This window comes from Hordeum vulgare, chromosome 5H (genome assembly GCF_904849725.1).
Source record: "Hordeum vulgare subsp. vulgare chromosome 5H, MorexV3_pseudomolecules_assembly, whole genome shotgun sequence".
NCBI classification, from domain to species: domain Eukaryota; kingdom Viridiplantae; phylum Streptophyta; class Magnoliopsida; order Poales; family Poaceae; genus Hordeum; species Hordeum vulgare.
Genome location: NC_058522.1, coordinates 545165269 through 545186188, shown reverse-complemented (window position 1 = coordinate 545186188; position 20920 = coordinate 545165269). Strand labels below are relative to the sequence as shown.

Below are 20920 nucleotides of genomic sequence, written 5' to 3'. Positions count from 1 at the left end.
AAATCCGGCGGCCCGCCGACGCAGGGGGGAAGGGAGGGGAGGCCTCGTGCGCGTGGCAGCCTTCCGGCGTTCTCCTGCCGGCTGCTGTCGCCGGAATCTTGGGCGGCGGCCGGCGGCGGCGCGAGGGGGGAGAGGAGAGGTGGTTGGTGGGAGAAAGCGCGGGATGAAATGTCCCCCACCAACCGCTTCCGCATATATGCAGGGCACCGCAGCCGCGAGGAGGAAACCCGCGTTTTCCCGGGTTGGGGTCGGGATTTTGCCGCGTCCCCTAAATTTTTTTGCGGGCCAGGGCGGGATGCGGTGTCTGATCGGGCAGGTTTTTTCGCCCCGACCCGCATTTTGGCGGTTATTTTACGGGTCGGGATGGGATGCGAGGTCTGCTAGAGTTGCTCTTAGTTTCTTAAAAACAATACTCACTCGTTTCAAAATATATAATGTATTATTTGTTTTGCAAAGTTAAACTTTTTAAGTTTGATAAATTTTGTAAAGAAATATATTTCTGTGTAGGATGAATCCTCATCGCCGCCGTCTCCAGCCACCCCAAGGCAAGCGCTGCCGCCTCCCCGTTGTAGGATGAATCATCTAGTGGCACTGCTTGCACGGGTTATTTCTGTGTAGTGCGATAATTAGTAGGTATTGCTCCTGGAAATGTTTGTTCTTAATAGGGCAATTTGGTTGAATTGTCGTTGCCTGACTGATTTATCCTGGATGACCGATGGTTCCATGATCTTGTTTGGATATGCTCAACTTCCTGTGCAGCTGATAAAGGCTAATTTCACAGGGTCGTCAATTTTGGAACTGTTTATTTCACCGTGTTCCATACAGTATTTGGATGCAAAGTAACTTGAACAGCTAGAATGATTGCAGCAGGGTGTTAAACATACTCGAAGAAATATTGGGTCTTGGGTAGTGATAAGGACTCATTATTTCTGCTGTGCTTTTTTCTCTCAGGCAAACTTTACCATGAATATCACTAGAGATCCTGATGTCCTATTTTTAGTACTTATTCAGTACTTCTCCTATTGTATGACACTCTAGTTTATATATGTGGCAAGATAAAATAAGGCTGATATGCTTGACATGAATAGAACTGATGTGAAGTAGAATGATATACATCTTCATTTCTGAATATGTTTCCTATCAGAGTTTAATCCTTCTGAAAAACTTGACTCTATCTGATATTTGGCCTTACTAGATACCAGATGTTGTTTGAAAATCCTTTGTGTAAGACAATCATACGTGTTTGCCCCTTTTTATTATGTGTTTGAAAGTACTATTCGATGTTATTAAGATGATGAAAATTGTGTTATGTCAAATGACAGTTTTAAGGGTTGGGGCTGGAGCAAAGACTAGAACCCTCAAACCCAACCCTTATAACGGAATATTCCGTTATAAGGGTTGGGTTTGAGGGTTCTAGTCTTTGCTTCAATTTTTCAACCCTTAAAAGTGTTAAAAATAGTCAATTCTCAACCCTTAAAACTGGTTTTAGATTTAAGGGTTTGAGGGCTCTACTAGACATGCTCTAACGTCGCATGCTTAGGCCTTCAGGATAGGACATGAACTTTTGGTCTATTGATGTATATACATTCAATATTTAAAACTAAATTAGTAAATAAATAAAAAGTCATCGAATTCTAACAATATTTTTAAAATAAACTTGACCTTCCATTATACTGGTAAAAAAATCCACAAAAAGAAAAAAATCACGTTGACTTCTTTTCAAAAAAGGCAAAATTGTTGGTCCAAATAGAGTGAATAATGACCTATGATAGCAAATATTTTTTGTTTTATTGCCCTAAAGTCAACTCTGGTTTTCTATTCGTGAAAATTTATATACCAGTGCCAAAGAAAATCTAGTTGTTAATTATTAATTATTTTGCCATATCAGGTGTATATAGTATATACACACAGGAATTATAAGGTATTTCTCTCTAGGATACCACTGATTTTCTGGGGAAATCAGTCGGGTTGCCAGTCATTCGCTGCACTCCTCAAGAGTCGTTGGATCAAGTCAACACAAGCAACAGTCGTATCACCGTAGGGACACATGGCCTCATGTTCACACCAGGAGTCGCACACACCTTGTCGACAATGCAACGAAAGTCTGTCGATAGCGTCGATGATGCTGCACTGCAGCGCTTACCCAACAACATCGCGGCTCAAGGGAATTGGTGAAGCTCCAATTCAGCGACCGGTGAAGCTCCAATGCAGCACCACCCCGCTGCAGTGCAGCTCTGGGCTCGTCGGTGCAGCTTCACTGCAGCGCCAGTGAAGCTTCATTGCAGCTTTGGGCGCTGCATCGCAACTCTGGGTACTGCCGGTGAAGCTCCATTGCAGCCACTCATGACGCATCGTTGCAACATCGGGCACTGTGATCCGCCGACGACCGCTAGCTCCACTGTAACACTACAGCGCATCCGGCTGCAACGGTGACAGGGTGCCCTGGCCGCCGCCGATGAAGCTCCATTGTAGCTGCCAGTGAAACTCCCTTGTCGTACCGAGCTCTGGGCCGTCGCCCGAGCACTGCATCGCAGCACCGTGAGCCGGCGACAAACGCTCCACTACAACACCGCCACACGCACGCGACGGTGCGGTCTAGCTGCGAAGGCGATGAAACACACGGCAGGCAACGCGACACAACTGCTGCGACGGAGATGCTAACTGTGATGGTTGCCGCCGTTTCCTTCCCCCGTGTGTAGCAGCGGTGGTGTGGGTGGGGCGGCGACGACCGGAGATGGCAAAATCTCATGGTGAATCTTGACGAACGACTCCAGCGAAAGAAGAAGATGTGTGGACGAGAGCTGCGCGTGGAGGTAACGCTACGAGGGAGAAGCGACGGTGGGCCCCAAATGACACACATCAACAAGGAGAGGCCGCTTACACAGCGACGAAATCAACCGGTTGATTTAAAACGTTTTTATGAGTAATGCTACATCTATGTAAATGTTTACGTACGTTTACAGGATAGTCTGATTTGGCAATCATGGATTGGATTAAAAGGGGGGTGAGACCCACGCACCCCTGAAAATCAGGGAGGGCATGATTAGATTAGTTGGAAGGCTTAGTAAACTTAAGTAGGATTTAGTAGATCTAGCATTTTCACGTTTTTATATCACTTAATACTATTGTTTCCCCTTAGGAAAAACTCATGTAGTTGTTGGCTTCATCCAACATGGCATTGACAAAGGACAACGACACTGGTTCTACTGTGAACGCAAATTATTATAGCATCCACGTATCCAATATTTTTCTGAATATTTAGTATACGACGGCCGCAGCAATTCAGAGAAACAAATCATTTCGTGGCATGAGTAGGAAGTAGGGATATGTAGCTCACCAACACGCCCAACTAATTCCAACTTCCCCAACAAAACAAGTCCTATAAAACCACGCAAATTTGAACGCCAAAAGCACGAACACACAAGCCTGATCCACGCGAGCAAGCAGCATCGACTCAAGAAAATCCTCTTGCTTTCGCTAGCAATCCTCGGGGAAGAAAAAATAAATCCATCAATGGCAGCGGGAGCATTGTCTGGCAGCAGCATCCTCCTGGCCGCGGCGCTGGCAGCGGCCCTGCTGGTGGCGTCGGCCTCGGCGCAGTCCGGATGCACGACCGCGCTCGTCGGGCTGTACCCGTGCATGAACTACATCAGCGGCAGCGACACGGCGCCCACAAAGTCCTGCTGCTCGCAGCTCGGCTCCGTGGTGCAGTCCCAGCCGCAGTGCCTCTGCAGCGCCCTCGGCGGCGACTCGTCGTCGCTGGGCGGCGTGACCATCAACAAGACGCGCGCGCTCGAGCTCCCCATGGCGTGCAACGTGCAGACCCCGCCGGCGAGCAGGTGCAACGGTGGTGGCAGTGCTCCGAGCGGCGCCACGCCGGATGTGCAGACACCGGCCGGCTCAGGATCAAAGGCCACGCCGTCGGCGTACCTGCAAGAGAACGGCGGCTCGTCACTCCGGGGCACGGTGGGCTTGGTGTTCGTGCTGGCGGTTGCTGCAGTCTACGCCGTGGCCGCCGTGTGGTGACTGATGCTACAGTCGACGACTCTACACCGTGTTCAGCGTTCACTCCGGTCTCCATGGCCACTGGACTGAGCGGTTGGACTCAGAAATTCGGTTGTTGTGTGGCATGATTTGATTTTCATATTGGTTTATTTGCATTGAGCATTGCCGATTGGTTAGAGTTCTGTTCCACATATGCTTCACCTATCACGTCATCACGAACAGATCCAATAGATTATTACTTATGGATGTATGCCTTTGCAGAGAAAGCTCAGTTCATCAATGAAACTACACATCCAAAAAGAAAGAGAAGGCCGTAGAGCAATTCACGTTTGAAATTGAAAACAGAGCAAAAAACAGAGTAGTGATACCCAGAAAACAGAGCACATTAATAAGTTGCCAAGTAGCGGCAAATCTAAATGGATAAGAATGTTTGTGGTGAGATGTAAAGATATTGATGTCGGCTTATGGCTTCAGCTTATTAAAGTGAAGTATTTGCATAGCTGCCCACTTGGTGATCATAGCGAGGGATCTCAGTTCATGAAGTCGATTCAGTCGATCAAGAATGATATTCATGCAGGATTCCCTATGTCCATAGGAAATAAAGATGGGGCCCTCTTCTCGCTTGACCCTACGATGGGTGGATCCACGTTCTGCATTAATTTTTCAGACTTGTTTGCTATCTGTACGAACCCATGTTGTTGGTTTCTTGTTCGTCCGGAATGTTGTACTACGTAAGAGCATTACATCCGTACCCGTCAAATGACCCCTCATACGTTTATGAACGCGCCCTGTCATAATCGGACAGGAGAGAAAGAAAAAAAATTACCCAACCGGACCCTTCATATCATCCTTATATGCGCGGGATGTCCGTAAACCTTTATGTTCATCTCAAAAATAAAAAGGATATGAGGGCTCACGGACGCGACCGGACGCGCGTGTCACATAGGACGCGACCCCACCCCGGACAACCTTTTTTTTTCTTTATTCATTCTTTTCTTTCTCTCTTTTCTCTTCATCAATCACGTGCAATTGACTCGACATATAAGGAAGAAAATGAGGAATATGACTGTGCGGACGAAGAAATAGGAGACACGTCCGGTCGCTGACGAGGCGCGTTTACGGACGTTTAAGGGTCCAAATTTAAAAGTCGTGGCTGAAGATGCTCTAATGTCTCATTCAGACGTACATTTGGACCCGAGAAAACCGTTGCATGGGCTGGCCTTTGAGCGGCCATTCTAACGTTGCGAATGGATTACCCGGACGCCATATCTTGTCGCTTGACCTCTTTGTGTTTCTTCTCTGTTGGCTCGGCATATCTTGTCTATTGTTGATGGTCGTTGCTTGCATGGACCACTCATTTGTGAAAAGCACCTTGTTTTTTGAAGTTAACATCTTCGTGTGTCAGTTTTTGAGTGATTGCCTCCCGTTAGTGACGGAGGTGATCAAGCGTCATAATCCTGACCATGGGTTATGCCTTCTTTGTGATGTTCCAGTGGAGGACCCACATCTTGTATTTGCCATGTGGCTTGTTTCTTTGGCGTTTTTTCCGTGGAGCTCTGGGGCTGTGTGGGAGGCCTTGGATCTGGTTGGGGCTCATCAAAACTTGGGCAAACTAGACCGAAAGGAGGAGATGCTTCTTCTGGTTAATGTTCGCGCTAATAACCCGTACCGTCTAGATTATGTGTAACAAGATGATTATTGAGTGACTCTTCTTACGACAACACAGGCCACTAACGTTGTCTTTAAATTCCTGGCATTTTGCAGCCCTCACACCCGCTTTCTAGGCAGCAGGATCGAGATTGGTTCAGATAAAAAGGCTTCCACCCTTCTTTTATATATAAAGCCACACCACCAAACCGATACAAGATGATGACGTGAACTTCTTACAAAGCAGATTAAAGAAAAGGAACAGAAAAACAAGAGACTCTGCATCCTATGTTTACACCACAGACCTATCTGCCTCTTGGTGTCTTTTTTTGGTCTTTCTTTGTTACTTTACTTGGGCATGTTTATGTTGTTGTCCTAGCGGATTAATTTTCCTTTCCTTCAACTTGAACTTTGTATAAACATGGTGGCTCTTTTATCTACAAAATGGGCCAAAGAATATTACGAAATGTAAAGAAATCGCATACATTCTGAAACATACATACAACTTAGGTCGTATTTTCTCCAATGAAGAAAGCGTTTATTAACTTATAAAAATATAACAAGCGGATACAAAACATGTTGAGCAACACCGTATTTTACTTCTCACTGCCGCGAGACTGTCACTTGGGACTTGCAATGACGAGCATCCAGATTTTCTGCTGTACTATGTTCCTAATTTATGAAGAGGTATTGTTGCTACATACTCAAATGACTAGCTTCGTCTGCCATGATCACTGGAAGTCCTTGGCCATGAGCGAGATGACCTTCTTGACGGCAGGCCTAGCAAACAGCTCCTTCAGCCAGGCCCTAACACGAGGGTACGCGTCCAACACCGCCGCGTAGGGCATCCCCATGAAGTAATGCGTCTCCGGGAAGTGACTAAGATCCGCCAGGCTCAGGAAATCCCCGGCCAGGTACCTGTGCTTGGTCAGCCGGGCCTCGTACACGTCCAGCACCTTCTTCAGCTTCTCGATGTTGTCGCCGATGATCTTCTCGTCGGCGGTCCGGCCCAGCGCCGGGGCCACGCGGTGCTGGTAGAACACCGCGTGCATGGCGGTGTCGAAGTTGAGCGCCTCCACGTCCATCCAGACGTCGACGAGGGCCGACTCCTCGGGGTCGCCTTCCCTCAACAGGTTGACCTCGTCGGTCTTGTGCTTGCGGAGCACGTAGCGTGAGATCGCACGGGACTCTGAGCAGACGTACGGAGATGCATACATAATATACTGTAATTATTAGGTGCTTAAAAGATGAACAAGTAGTTGAGAATTTGAAGACTCACGGAAGAGCACGAGATCGCCGTCCTGGAACGCCGGGACCTGTCCGAACGGCTGGCCGGAGGAAAGCGGAGTGAACTGGGATGATCCGAGCGGTAGTTCTATCTATGATGATGATCCGAACTCAGATGTGGGTAGAGGATTGGGTGTGCTTACGTTTCTGGCGAGGTGGCCGGAGCCCTTGTGCTCCCTGGCATGGAAGTCGACCTGGACGATCTCGTACTCGGCGCCGACCTCCTCCAGGCACACCAGCACCCGCGTCACGTTCGTGAACGCCGCCGACCCGAACACCTTCACCGCCGCCATGCTCTCTGCTCTGCTCTGCTGGTGGATGATGATATCCCCGTGGTTTATGCGAAATTCTCATGACCGCGCACCTCTATTTTATGCTGCACGCGAGAGGGAAAAGAAAGAAGAAAAGGTCCAAGACGTACACCATGAATGAAACTTAGTGCTTTGACAAGTTGAAGTGAGGTGACATGATATCCAGTGTGGACAGCTAGTCGTCGTCTGAGTTGTCTACTACACTACTAGCCCTGATTAATACAGTAAGCAGCTTCTACGAAAAACAGGGCTCACTCGGCAGGGATGTGTGGATGAATACGTCACACCACAAGACGAGGAAAGATATCCCAATGCGAACGAACCTTTCCAGCTGGTCAGAGAGAAGGAGCCAACGGTTTTATCCGCTGTGAAAAAAGTTTCCAGTCGGTAATAATCAAAACGGCACGTGCAAATACGAAAAAATATGGACCGGAAAAGGCCTCGGTCGGTCTGAAGACCATAAAAGTATAAGCATTAAATTTCTATATTGCCACAATGCATATAACACTATTTGTTTCACCAAAAAACACAAAAAAAGAGTAGAAAGGAAATAGCACACACATTGCAAAATGGCTATATAAAAAACGTCGTACAATAAATATACATGTATCATGGTTGTGATTGAAGGATTTTTTTTTCTTCAAATTTTCCATTTAAGGGCATGTTTGGAACCACAATAGTTTATAATAATCTGAATTATGAAGATAGATTATATAATCTGGTGTATAAAAATAATTTAGGTGGGCATGTTTGGAGATCAGATTATATAAACTGTAATCCAGGTTTTATATTGTACAATGACATGTCTGCCCTCTGTTTTTTAGTTGTAAAGGTAGTAATCTAGGTGGACATGTTTGGAGGACGGTGGCGGTGGCAGTAGGTAATTATCTCCAAGTTTTCAAGGGTAATGGGTCATTAGTAATCCATAATCCGATTTTAGCTGGGTAGAGTAGATTATGAGTTTTTAATAATCTAGCCATCTAATTTTTATAAACTATAATATAATCTGTCCTGTTTGAAGACATAATAGATTATAAAAACCAAATTATATAATTTGAATGGTTCCAAACAGAGCCTAAGTAAGTACACAGTTTTTTATTGCTCCGTTGGAACTTTTAATAAACAAAATCCAAAGCCTTAGCAAACTATTAAAAAATGGTTATGCCAATCACATGAAATATAACTTTCTGTTTTTATAGAAGCATGCAGATATAGAATATATGCAATGATAGCATGGCAAATTTAGTGATTTTGTTATCTGGAAAACATGTTAAATACTGAAAAAATTAGTTTTTTTTAAAAAGAATGAAAATAAATAAAAATATTGTAATTATAGCAATGAAAATATGTCACGACCCCATGATAGAAGATAAAATAGTGAATCCTAAGGCTCGGATGGTCAAATGTCATACACACGTAAGACTCGTGCACCATGGCCTCGACCGTTCCGGTGTTTCGCTAACATTTTAATTTCTTTTTATATGTATTTTTCGTTGGGGGTTTTTCTTTCTGGTTTCTCACTGCCTTTTTTTCTTTTCTTTTCTTTCCTAGTTTTCTTTTGGCAATTTATGACTTCAATTTTCTTGTCGCATTCGTTCTTTTCTCTCTCTCTTCTTTTCGTATTTCCATGTTATGATTTTATTTTATTCTTCATTATTTTAAGTTTTATTTAAAAACTCATGATCATTTTTGAATTCATATTGTATTATTACCTTCATTTTAAAATTTGGGACCCTGATAACTCCCAAGCGTTTGGATTTTGTCCATGGCAATTCAAACCTTTTTTATGTTAATTTTAGTTGACGTAAGGATGACAAGTTTAGTTGGTAAGCATGGCAACTTCGTCCACAGTTTGGGTTTCTTCGGCAAAGGTCATGCTTGATAACTAAACTTTCCATCGTTGTGTCAACTATAGTTGTATGTTTTCTTTTTCATTTAGATTGTGCCATGTAGGAAAAAAGAGTATTACCTCCGTCACAGTTTAGAAGGCACGCACATATACCTAGGTCGTCAATTTAACTTATATAAAATCTATTATTTAATATAAAAATTATATCATTAGAAAATAGAACATCTAAATTTTTTAATAATATATTTTTTGTAATATATGCTTATCATTAGGTTGGTTAAATTGATAACCTAGGCACACATGTCGGACTTATAAACTGAGATGGAGGGAGTAGTGAAATACTTAAGACATATACACAAAAGTTGGGCAAAGTCTATCGGTTACTTCAGTCGTAATACTGATCAGTGGATGGACCCTTGGCCCAGTGGTTGGAGCACAGTATGTATCTTTGCCCACTGACGCTCGAACCCTATGGACATGATTTATCCAACTTGCTTTATTTTCGTGGGTTTAAAATATTCCGTTTCCTACCTTCCAAACAATGGTTGCCTTAAGGAAAACTTTGTACAAAATGGATCTACCGACTAATACTCACCATGATTTGCCATAAGGAAAACTTTGTACAAAATGGCGAGCATCAACAATTGAACCCAGATGAAACGAAGATACCACTGTCCCTCTAACCATCCAACCAGAGGTTGGTTCATAAAAATATCTTATTGTTATAAATGGTAGTCTTTTAGTACATGAATAGAACAATTATTAGATGCGTTACTGGCTTACCAACAAGTGATTATTTATTTATTGATCTAAAATGTATTAGCCATGTTTTATATACTCATAAATTTAAAATGGAAGACGAGACAAACCCCCCCCCCCCCCCGCCCCTACATCGCTCCGGCGAGCGACGAGGGGAAACCCTAGCCACCGCACTCTCCTAGCATTGCTCAAGTGAGATTGTCAATCACACTAGCATTGCTAGTTCTAACAAGCAATGATTAGGAAATGATAGATAATGAATTTTTTTATCATAATTACTAAAAATAAAAGTTCAAGCGAATGGCATTTCTGAAGTTTTCCGATGAAGTAAATGAGAACTTGTTCATAGGTTCAGCAGTGCCATGTCGTTCATAGGTTCACCAGCGGCATATCTCGTAAACACGATGGCACATACTAGTAAGCATAGACATGGGAATTAAAAAATTCAAACGATTATTACCTAAAGAACATTAATTAGGATCATGTTATATAAGAGGTACGCCCGTAAATCCAGAAATCCAATATGTATTTATTTTATTGCTAATACTCAACTCAAATTGAGTAGAACCTTGTATACACACATGTATTAATTAATAAATTAAATCATTACTTGGAGTATGATGGCATCATACAATTGAAATATATGCCCCAAGTGGGACAATGGGTCACTTCTAACCCTCAGTGAGCTAGATCTATCAATGTGTTTCACCTATCTTTTAATACTTTGCAAATCAAGAGCTACTCCATCTAATACACGCAACTCCCATTATCCTTTTTCAACTACAAATATAATTTGATTTTTCATAGAGACCACTTATCCCTTTCACTAAGGCCACTAGAAATGATGTGCCCGCAATGCTCCAGAGTATTTCCTGTCCACCTCCTCGTTTGTTGGCCATGTAGACTATTTTCACCTGGGTCGGCCCACATGGCCACTATCATGTCGCTCGTTCCTAACCAAACCAGTCCGCCGACTTGAAGAAGTTCGCCAGCAACAACTCACCTTGGGAAGTAACTAGTTAGCAAGTGCTATTTTCACATGGCCGTGCCTCTTGAAAAAAGAAAAAAACGCGTTTTTTATTCTCTATTTTTCCGCGAGAGGCACGGTTTTGTTATCGCAGGCCGTGCCTCTCGGAAAGGAAAAAAATATGTTTTCTGTTGTTTTTTTTCTATGAGAGTTACGGTTTTGTCACCGCGAGAGGCACGACCGTGCCTTTCGAAAAAGGAAAAAAAATGAGTTTTCTGCTCTCTTTTTTTCCGCGAGAGCACGGTTTTGCTACTACAAGTGTGCCTCTCCGAAAAGGAAAAAAACCCGCATTTTCTGGTCTCTTTTTTCTGCGAGAGACACGGTTTTGCTATCGTCAGAGATACGGCCGTGCTTCTCGGAAAGGAAAAAAAAACGCATTTGCTACTCTTTTTTTTCGCGAGAGGAACGGGTGTGCTTCTGTGAGAGGCACGGTTTTGCTGCCGCGAGAGGGACGACCATGCATCTCGGAAAGGAAAAAAACGCCGGTTTTTTTTAAAAAAAATGTTTGTCAAAACCTATGAACATGTGATCTAGTTTCGAAGATCTCAACGCGAGAAACCCAACAGTGAAAACAGTTCGAGATTTTAACGCACGTTTTAGGAGATAAAATGTTTTAAAAATACGGATCTATAAAAAAAAGAAAAACTCTCATGTTGCGATAAATGACACGCATGTAGTACGTCACTTGTTGCAATCTGTAGAGATGGGAGTAATCATAAAAATCTGTACTCGCTAACTAATGATTTCGCTCACCTTGGCATAAGAACGCCTTGTTCTTATTTCAAAAAAAAAAAGAACACCCTGTTTTCAACGCGTGGAGAGGTGTACTTGCCTGATGCGGCCTATGCGGGGGTTTGAGGCGTGTTTTTTTTCTTTCCTTTTTTGATTTTCCTATTTCCTTTTCTGTTTGAGTTTTTCCATTATGTTTGTCTTTTCTTTTCTGTTTTTAATATAGTGTTGGATGGTGGCGTCCCGAATCCTTGTTCGTGGGCTAATCCTTTCCTGTGTGTGCAAGAGATAACTTACGAGTCGTCGATGAAGGTTTCCTAAGGTGGTGTTTTTTTTACAGGGACTTGTTGCTCTAGGGACTAAAAAAAAGTCGTGAAAGAAACATAAGAGACTTTTAGGGACTAAAAGTGGGTGTTTGGGACTAAAGGAAGAAGTCCCTATGGGAGAGTCTTTTTGGGACTTTTTTGACACTTTTTCCAACAGTGACCCTACTTTTAACATGTCATTTAATAACTACTAGTACATTACTAGGGGTAACATGATCTTTTTACATGTCATTTAATGACTTATAGTCCCTGTTTAGTTCCTGGAAAAAAACGAATAGGTACTAGGGACTTTTTAGTTGGGACTAAAAAAAAGTCCTAGAACCTTCTAAAGAAACAGGGCCTAAGTCTGGCCATAGCGGGAGTAACTTAGGTAGTATCATATATTTGGGACTAACAAACATGTTGATGTGGCAGACAATTAAAGAAGAGAGAGAGTATTAGAGTAATATATGTAGATACCGTAACATGCTAAATGCTATGCTATTATGTGTCATGTATGTTAATAAATGAGATCATTTATGATACTAATTTATGATAGTATGCATTATGAAGATAATATCATACTAGTATCATATGCACGATATATACTACTATGGCGAATTAATGGTTGAATAGTGTGTAGTACTGACTTCAAACAGTCGAACACAGGTGACTTCCCGTCACACGTTTAAGAGAAATATGTAACTTACATAACACCAAAATAGGGTAAATACATAAACTTGGGAAAACAGCAAATACATTTGAGCGAGCGGCGACTTATTTAAATAACAGCAACTCCACGCCATGAAGAGTAGCATTGCACGCACCCATACGATACGATAGCTGCATATAACAAGCGAGAAGCACACTGTCCCGTACATATATATATATGTGTGTGTGCTCACACATCAGACCAAGTGACCTTGAACTCACCAATGTTGCCGTTGAGGCCCAGCGCCTTCCACACGGCCGGCGACGCGTCCACGTCGTTGTTCGGGCACGGCGGCTCGAAGTTGTGCTCCTTGTCGCAGCCGTACACCGAGTCGCACTCGTCCACCACCTTGGCCGTCACGGACCGCCCGTTCCCGTTGATGCGGATCATCTTGTTGCACCTCTGCGTGCCGTCCAGGCGCAGCCACCCCGTGGACAGCGCCACCACCAGCTCGCTGTCCGGGTGGTAGCGGTTGTCGCAGAACGATTTGCCGCCGCCGTCTCCACCTTTCGCGAAGCTGTTTATAGTCAGAATCGCCGGCGTCTCCGCCGACACCGGGGGCGAGCACTTGTACTGCGGGTACCGGCGGCCGTCGACGCAGCAGACCGAGCCGTGCGCCGGGTTGCAGTCGCCGGATTGCCCCGGCAGGAAGCCGCTGATGTGGCAGCTGCCGCCGCCGCCGCCGCCGCTTGTGTCCGTCAGCATGTCCACGGACGCGGACACGCCATGGACGTGGAGGCGTGACAGGAGCTGCACGAGAGCCAGCACGGCTAGTAGCTTCTTCATGTTAGCCATGTCTGTCAGGCTGCTTGCAGATCAGCTGCAATTGTTATTGTATTTGTGGTTGTGAGGATATTGGTGGATCTATCGTGTTTATATAGAGCACGAGGAACAGGAATTGCTGGCTATGCATGGTGGTTTAACTGGGGGCGTGTTAACTCGGCCTCGTTTCTTCGGTTTTGTAACCCAGAGACGGATGGTTGGGCGGTTAAACCGTAGTGCATCCATCACAGTTTCTGTTTGCGTGTGCGGTAAATATTTTTAAACAGCCGCTTCTTCCTTGGTTTAGGGAATGAAACTTTGTCATGGAGCTTCCATTCCATTGATAGTCGAGGCGCAGACATTTCTGAACACCCGAGCGAATGAGACTCCAAGGTAGGTTTCCTACTTTCTTGGGCACGGCAGCTAACTAGTTGAGACTGTTCATATCAGGTGTGTCGTTTCCTAATTTTCTTATCGTAACTGTGGATGGAACAGCGAGGAAATTAAGGCCGCGGGCAAAGCTAAAAAAAAACTACTCCCTCCATCTCAAAATGAGAGACGCTTCTTGACACCATGGTATCCCCTCGGTCACGGTTTACAAGACACAATTAAACTTACGTGCGTTTCTAAAATAGACAAAGTTTAAGCTGCGAAATCAATTACTCCTATTAATTAATACTAGTCAACTGCCCGTGCGTTGCCACGGGATATATAATAAACTTAGACAAAGAGATATTTATCGAATCATCACTACTTATGAGTGTGTTCAAACAAAAAAATTATCTTATGCAAAGCCAACCTTTTTGCTCTTGGGAACTCCTGGTGCAGTCTACAAAAAATCATCCAAAGAATGATGTATGCATATTTTAATCTTCTTTACCATCTCAAAAGGTTAAAAACAACAATAATGAGATATGCATTATGTTCAAAAATAACAAGAACCAATGCAAATAGAAATATGTAGAAACACGACCAACTTCTTATTTTTTGCACAAGCTGCATTAACTTCAATTTATTTTATGAAGGTTTATAGGCTCAACAAATATGTAGATTACTACACGTGTGAAATTTGTGATGTTTTTCTACAAGAAGAAATTTTGAAAATTGGAAGCAAGACGATAGGTGCCCGAGGGCCAAAGTGAATTTTCAGACTTACACTTACTAATTTAACAAAATAGTAAGGTGCATCGGTACGACAGAGTTATGTACATGTTCTCTTGACTCGGCAACACCAATATCGTCTTGCTCTCCATCGCAATCTAGTTGTCATGCTACCTTCAGCTCCATTCCTTATTGTTGTACTCCATCCAACTCGTTCCTCCATTAGTCATGTTGTGCCTCTTGACTCTACCTTCCTTCGGCTTTCTTCATGCACCTAATCCTCTTTATTTCCTCTACACTTTTCAATGTCTTTTGAAACCTGCAACACCTTCCCTCAATCTGACCGGCGGTCTGGTTCGTCTGTTTCATTCTTCATTAATTCTAGCATCCTTTCCCTTTGTTTTATCAACATCAAGGAAAATAGAATGTGCAACCACTTGTGTAGGAGCGACGAAGCATTGTGCATCTCAATGGCTGCAACAACACCAGCAGCCATGCTAGTTTGCGTAGAGGAACCAACATTGAAGCCAGAGACAAGTAATGGATCAGTTGCTATACGCTTTAGTTCTGATCCCAACATACTTAATAAGCATAAGTTAGATCTATAACACAGGAAACTATGGCAGGCATAAGTTGACATAGTGATTATAAAGTCAAATCTGCTCACACGACATCAAATCAAATGAATAAGAATTAACCCTTCCTATGTCCAATGTACCAAGTTTGTACTACATAGTCAGACCAATTCTTATAAAGATTTCTCAAACTCTAGGAGAACTTCTTAATAAAAATGTTAATACAAATAGGTCTTCATATCTAACCAGGTCATTCTAATGTGCATTTAAAACCACAAAGTTAAGTGATACATCTACATGGTCATGCACTCATCGAGGCATGCATCTAAACAATTTGTGGACCCATGCTTGCTACTGAACTTGTTACAAAAAAAATCAAAAATCGGAGCCACAAACATGAAACCTTCAGTACAATCTACATTTTTGGCAAAAACTTGATAATTGAAAATAATCCCTGCTTCCTGCAAAAAGAACAATCAACTACAATACATGATGTGAATATTTCACGAAATATATGTCACATTTGTAGCTCCAAGCATCCGTTGGCGGTAGCGTCAGACGACGACCCAGGTAATCTCTCTTACACTTTCACCCCATCTTATCTTTGTATCATGCACTCCCGCACCGGCACACCCCATGGTTGTCCTCTCCCATGGCACCTCCCCTCCCTCTCCATCCCACCAAATTACCCCCCTGAGAAACCATGCCGAAGCTGCAGAAATTTGAAGTTAACTTTCATGTAAATGTGTAAAGAAAAAAATGATTAGGCATCTAGGTCTTCAGTTCTAACACGGTCAAAAAATCTGGAGGCTGACCACCGCGTCGTCATGATTTGGATTGAAGGCCCCCCACATCAGTGGGATGCGCACCCGGACCCGGAGTCTGTACCTCTGCTTTGAAGCTGTTAACTGAGATAACAGTGGGGTGAACTGAACCTCAGCTGCATCCAGTTTGGCCTTGGTGGCCTGAATCTTAAGCTCTGCAGACATATGGACACAAAATCAAAATAAATAAAGTTTGTTCAATCTTTTTGTAACGTTTCTATATATGCCAAGCCCAACAATTGTACAGAAAAACTTAGGAATGTGCAGGAATATATTTCACCATGAAGCTGAAAGAAACCTGAATGAGATGCGAGGTGGAGCTGCTGCCGCGGTCGAGCCCGCCCGACCCCACCCACTACCATCCATCTCTGCCCGCCTCCATCGCCAATAGGCGCGCCCGCTCGTCGAACCCACTGGCTTTGGCACCAACCGCCAGTTCCGGCCATCCGCGGCCGGTGTTGGCAGCGCCGCCATCCCTCCAAACACCCCGCACCACCGCATCTTCTCCGACGCTAGCGAGCCCCCCGCACCCCCAACCGTAACCTACTCAGGTCGTCTCCGTCTCCGGCGTCTCGTCGACCGCCTGGTCTTTGCCGAAGAGGCGGAGACATCCGCGTCGTGCTCCGGGTAGGCGCCTAGGCCAATTAGCACCCGCTCCGGGAGGAGAGCGGCGGCGGCAATGCAACCGCTCCAATCTTTTGGGCTGCACTATGAGTCGCCGTTCGCGGGAGGAGGGCGGCGGCGGCGATATGCAGAGAGACAGGAGATCCAGAGCGATGGATTATGGGGAAGGGGAGTGGGAGGTGGGGCGTGGGGTGTGTGTACGTGGGTTGTTTTCTTTTCTTATCCAGTTTAATGAACCAGATGTTTTCTGTATTTAATCGCCAAGTCGGTTACTGCAAACTTTGTTATCCTTGTTTATCATAACTGTTGACAACATGTGTCATACAGTTTAAATAAAAGGGCATACCATCAGGGTTTAGAAGACAAACGACTTACTTGTCAACAAAAATATGTTTCACTACACCAAATTTTGAACATTCGTCTTGCACATCATCTCTAATATCCAAATCAAAATCAGGATCCCTCTGCAATGGAAAAGAAAATTTTCAATTAGGTTAGTCAGAAACTCAAATGTAAACAGGAAATAATAATGCAGGTGAAAGAACGTAACAATTGGCACAAAGAATAATAATAACAATTTTAAACAGCTGAACAAAGACGGGCAAGCACCTAAAATAGACATAGAGATGAACAAAAAAAAGATGAAAAGATGAGATACCTCCACTACTGGGTCAAACATGTTCTTCAGTAATAGGAATTCAGTAGGTGTACCAATATCAGCAGATTGAGAGATGATAGGAAGAGGTGCCCCTGGAACTGCTCCAACAGGCTGTACAAGAAGAGAAGCAGCTGTCACAGGAGCTCCAAGCCCTGATACAGTGGGCAATCCAACAGATGAGTTCAGTCCACGAGCACCAATGCCACCAGTTAAGTTGTACACACAAAAGTAAGATTAAAGGACATGAACTGCAAGGACTACACTACCGCAGTTTTCGCCATGGACAACTCAATACAAGGCAAGCGATAGTCCTGGCAGTAAAATAGAAAACAAACAATACATAAGACACATAATTGCTTACCTGTACAAACAAGGTTCCTGCATGCCCCATTACGGAAATCATGGAAAACTCTGTTACGGTGGTCCTGCCATCTTTGCATGGATGTAGAAGCAAGAGTAACCAAGATCCGTGATCTTTTTCGCTAAAAGCTCAACACGATTTACAGAGTTGCAGAATATTATTGACTGGTTTATTTGAAGTTGTACCAATATAAACATAAGTTAGATTATTTATATGTATGCAGGTGATCAAAATGTCGAACTAAATTAAGAGGCAATTATTAAACCTTGGAAAAGAGGGTGTTAAGACAATGAACTTTCTGCCTTTCTTCCACAAAAGCATAGAATTGTGTAATTCCCTTCAGTGTAAGTTAATCCATGAGGTTAATAACATAAGGTTTAGGAAGATATTTGTCCTTGAACTCCTTGATAGTCACAGGAAATGTGTCACAGGGAATGTTGCTGAAAACATTAAAATCTGTCGACTTGCTGGAAGGTAACGGATCAACTGCTCTATAGAAGGTTGAAATTCAGGAGAGAGAAGCTTGTCTGCCTGCGAAAAGCCAACACTTCTCATAAGAAAGCACAAACATGCGTATGTAGATATATTTATTTACTGACAAGCCTAAGACTGCAGAAGCAAATTCATTCAGCACAAATTCTACAAACAAAAATAGCTTTAATACATTTACTACAGTGTCCCAAGCAAGTTGGGGTAGGCTACACAAGTAACCCAAGAGAAAATAGATTCAATACATTTCATTATAGTATATTACAAGATGAAGACATGGGCACCGCCACCTTGTCTCTCAGCTTCAGGTACTATTTATCCTTTAGGAACCATAACTCAATTCATTTACAGACTATCTTTGCCTTCGTACATACTCTTTACCAGTGTTTCATCTTTCTATCATTCTTATTCACAAGTAACTTAAGAAATGATCTTAATGTTAGTGCTTCTCACTACCAACTACTCCCTCCGTAACTTAATATAAGATGTTTTTGGACACTGTCATAGTGTCCAAAAACATCTTATATTAAGTTACAGAGGAAGTACTATTTAGCCAAAATCAGGAACTCATTTTTTCACAGGGTTATTATTGCTTGCAAGTATACTTGCTTTCTCATGAGTTTTATCGCATTCTTGTTGTTTTTAGAGTTCGTTGTTACAATTTGATTTAAAAAACTTTATTTGTTCGACAGGAATAGAAAGGGCAGTTACTTGATGTAGCGGTTGAGGGGTCAATCATATACTTGCATGTTTGAGTCATATACTTGCATGTTTGAGTCAGGAAAAACAGAATCGGCATAAGCATAGTCCAATAGCTACAAATTCTTCTTCTGACATGATCTTCTTAAGGCACTTCAAAAATGACAACTCAAGGCATAGTGTGAGATGTAAGAACTATTTGGTTTGCTGATGAACTATAGTATGTTTGCAACTAAAGTCATGGTGCGGGCGTGCGACAAAATTGCTCAGCATCTGAATGGAACTGCACATTAAAATAAAATGAGTATCTGATAACCTGATGGTTATTTAGTGATAGTCCTGGCAGGCAGATATGATGAAATTTACTGCTCCAATTATTTGCAATCCGCTAAAGTTTGCTAAGACATGATGTAAGTTCGAATAACAAAAAAGTCATTTGGGATAACAACATCCATAAAGCATGCACTTGAAAGTATGGCAGGCCATCAGGAACATCATAAATATCAGACTATTTAACAAATATCTGAATGGGGGTGATATTTTACATATAACTGCAAACTAACTAATATGTGTAAGCTATCATATACTCCTCTGCTCTACTCTGCATCAACGGGATGCCAAGGATGAAGCTTCAGAAAACCTATACAACTCTGCATATCCTGCTCTGCTCCAATCTGCAATGATGAGTTGGGAGTTCATGGTAGCTACTTACCGCCGAATACTTTGGCCGCACAAGCATTGAGGATCTCGTAGGTGTGGTCGTCATCAGAGGAGCCCAAGATCCTGAAACAGTCAGCAGGAATTATGACACAGCTCGGTTGTCGCAGCTCGGCATCGGCGGTGTCGGTTGAGACCGGCGGCAGCAACACGTCGCTCACACGGGGCAATGTAGCTAGATCTCTGGCAAACCATCCTGTGTAAGCAGAGACACAATGACATGGTTTCATGGAACTGAATAAACACTTGAGCAGATGAATAATGTTGTGTGTTGAACATCTGAATGAATGACAGTAGCACGGCTAGACTGGAATTACCGACAGTGTCGAACATCTGTGCCATGGGGACGATGTTCTCGGCGGAGACCACTCCATGGGAGGGGCGGAGGCCGAAGATGCCGCAGTATGCGGCGGGCACCCTGACGCTGCCGCCGGTGTTGGTGCCGAGGGCGAAGTCGGCGAGGCTAGCGGCGACGGCAACGGCGCAGCCGCCGGGGACGCGGCCGGGGGCGCAGGGGTTGTTGGGGGTGCCGTAGTGCGCGTTCTCGCCGTTGATGCTGTAGGCCATCTTGTCCATCACCGGCAGGGGGCGCAGGGGTTGGCGAGCGGAGGTTGTAGGCATCAGCGGTGCTGGAGGTGAGCACGACGAGATGGCCCTCCGGCTTCAAGATCCGCGCGGCCTCACCGACAAGGTCGGCCAGACGCTTTAACGAATCGAGGGCGAGGCCGACGAAGACCAGGTCGATGACGGCCGGTGAAGACGACTTCGACGGAGGAGTCGGAGATCGGCAGTCGGCGTTCGTCGCAGGCGATAGCGAGCGAGCGGGAGCGCCTCTTTGCGATGGCGACGGGCCCGGTCAGTCTGAGATCCCGCAGCACGAGCGCCTCCTAGGGAGGTTACTCACCAGCGACCTCGAGTGATGCAGCTGGCCGAGAGGGCGGGGCGTGCTGGCGCAGAGGCGGATCTCGGCGGCGCCCGCGCGACATGGGTGGAGAGATTTTTCTTCGTGCGAATGCGGGGCTGCGGTTGGTTTTCGGAGGGTAAATAAAAAAAGGGACGACGTGGGTGGGAGGTAGCGATAGGAGAGGTGGAACCATAAGCTAGAGGTTGAACCATCACGACGGCACATCCTGCTTTAATAGTAGAGACTAGTACTACTTATGCACGCGCCCTTTCAATTTGCTGCTCATGCCGGGTGAAGTTGATGCATGCATGCATGCATGCGCTGGTTATTAACTCGGCTGTGGGAACATCAAACGCTTATTTTCTCAGTTGATTATGCGCATTAGCATCTACACTTGCTATATCTCATAACCAATCGATGACTACCTTGGTCCCAAAAAATTTCAAGCATGCCTTCTAAACCGTGACGGAGGGAGTAGGTTTCCGACTTTCTTGGGAACGGCAGCTAACTAGTTGAGACATTCATATCAGGTGCGTCTTTTCCTGGATTGAGCCGACAAAGAGACGAGATCAAGG

The 20920-nt window shown here is 44.2% G+C and overlaps 5 protein-coding genes across 6 annotated transcripts; 1 reads left to right on the top strand and 4 right to left on the bottom strand.

Moving 5' to 3' along the window:
• The first annotated feature begins 3417 nt into the window (after positions 1-3417).
• On the top strand, positions 3418-4305 carry LOC123398790 (non-specific lipid transfer protein GPI-anchored 5-like). Its single transcript, XM_045093247.1, has one exon. The coding sequence runs from the start codon at positions 3514-3516 to the stop codon at positions 4024-4026; it is 513 nt and encodes a 170-aa protein (XP_044949182.1). The 5' UTR covers positions 3418-3513; the 3' UTR covers positions 4027-4305.
• Positions 4306-6188: 1883 nt separating this feature from the next.
• On the bottom strand, positions 6189-7258 carry LOC123398789 (probable glutathione S-transferase GSTF1). The gene is made up of 3 exons (XM_045093246.1): positions 7083-7258; positions 6932-6980; positions 6189-6841 (listed from the first exon to the last, which is right to left on the bottom strand). The coding sequence occupies exons 1-3, from the start codon at positions 7230-7232 to the stop codon at positions 6384-6386; spliced, it is 657 nt and encodes a 218-aa protein (XP_044949181.1). The 5' UTR covers positions 7233-7258; the 3' UTR covers positions 6189-6383.
• A 5338-nt stretch (positions 7259-12596) lies between these two features.
• On the bottom strand, positions 12597-13463 carry LOC123398787 (putative ripening-related protein 4). The gene has a single exon (XM_045093245.1). It carries the CDS (start codon positions 13424-13426, stop codon positions 12821-12823), a length of 606 nt encoding a protein of 201 aa, XP_044949180.1. The 5' UTR covers positions 13427-13463; the 3' UTR covers positions 12597-12820.
• Positions 13464-15167: 1704 nt separating this feature from the next.
• On the bottom strand, positions 15168-17333 carry LOC123398786. Of its 2 annotated transcripts, none has more exons than XM_045093244.1 (4): positions 17176-17333; positions 16192-16981; positions 15885-16048; positions 15168-15781 (listed from the first exon to the last, which is right to left on the bottom strand). In XM_045093244.1, exons 2-4 carry the CDS (start codon positions 16337-16339, stop codon positions 15755-15757), a joined length of 339 nt encoding a protein of 112 aa, XP_044949179.1. In that variant the 5' UTR covers positions 16340-16981; positions 17176-17333; the 3' UTR covers positions 15168-15754. The 2 variants fall into 2 exon arrangements, 1 of the variants encoding a protein (XP_044949179.1); XR_006610257.1 differs by having other exon boundaries at positions 15860-16048.
• A 646-nt stretch (positions 17334-17979) lies between these two features.
• On the bottom strand, positions 17980-20017 carry LOC123398784 (amidase 1-like). The gene is made up of 3 exons (XM_045093243.1): positions 19759-20017; positions 19437-19637; positions 17980-18067 (listed from the first exon to the last, which is right to left on the bottom strand). The coding sequence occupies exons 1-3, from the start codon at positions 20015-20017 to the stop codon at positions 18045-18047; spliced, it is 483 nt and encodes a 160-aa protein (XP_044949178.1). The 3' UTR covers positions 17980-18044.
• Positions 20018-20920: the final 903 nt, after the last annotated feature.

Bases quoted from the DNA above. Each gene is read 5' to 3' on its own strand.
- LOC123398790 (XM_045093247.1), top strand. From the start codon at position 3,514: ATGGCAGCGGGAGCATTGTCTGGCAGCAGCATCCTCCTGGCCGCGGCG.
- LOC123398789 (XM_045093246.1), bottom strand. From the start codon at position 7,232: ATGGCGGCGGTGAAGGTGTTCGGGTCGGCGGCGTTCACGAACGTGACG. The intron at 6,981-7,082 runs GTAAGCACACCC...TCCTCCGGCCAG, and splicing joins CCGGCCACCTCGCCAGAAAC to CCGTTCGGACAGGTCCCGGC. The intron at 6,842-6,931 runs GTGAGTCTTCAA...ACGTCTGCTCAG, and splicing joins CGGCGATCTCGTGCTCTTCC to AGTCCCGTGCGATCTCACGC.
- LOC123398787 (XM_045093245.1), bottom strand. From the start codon at position 13,426: ATGGCTAACATGAAGAAGCTACTAGCCGTGCTGGCTCTCGTGCAGCTC.
- LOC123398786 (XM_045093244.1), bottom strand. From the start codon at position 16,339: ATGGCCGGAACTGGCGGTTGGTGCCAAAGCCAGTGGGTTCGACGAGCG. The intron at 16,049-16,191 runs GTTTCTTTCAGC...ATATGTCTGCAG, and splicing joins CCACCTCGCATCTCATTCAG to AGCTTAAGATTCAGGCCACC. The intron at 15,782-15,884 runs GTCAGCCTCCAG...AAATTTCTGCAG, and splicing joins CAAATCATGACGACGCGGTG to CTTCGGCATGGTTTCTCAGG.
- LOC123398784 (XM_045093243.1), bottom strand. From the start codon at position 20,017: ATGGACAAGATGGCCTACAGCATCAACGGCGAGAACGCGCACTACGGC. The intron at 19,638-19,758 runs GTAATTCCAGTC...CTGCTTACACAG, and splicing joins ACAGATGTTCGACACTGTCG to GATGGTTTGCCAGAGATCTA. The intron at 18,068-19,436 runs GTAAGTAGCTAC...GGCTTTTCGCAG, and splicing joins TGCGGCCAAAGTATTCGGCG to GCAGACAAGCTTCTCTCTCC.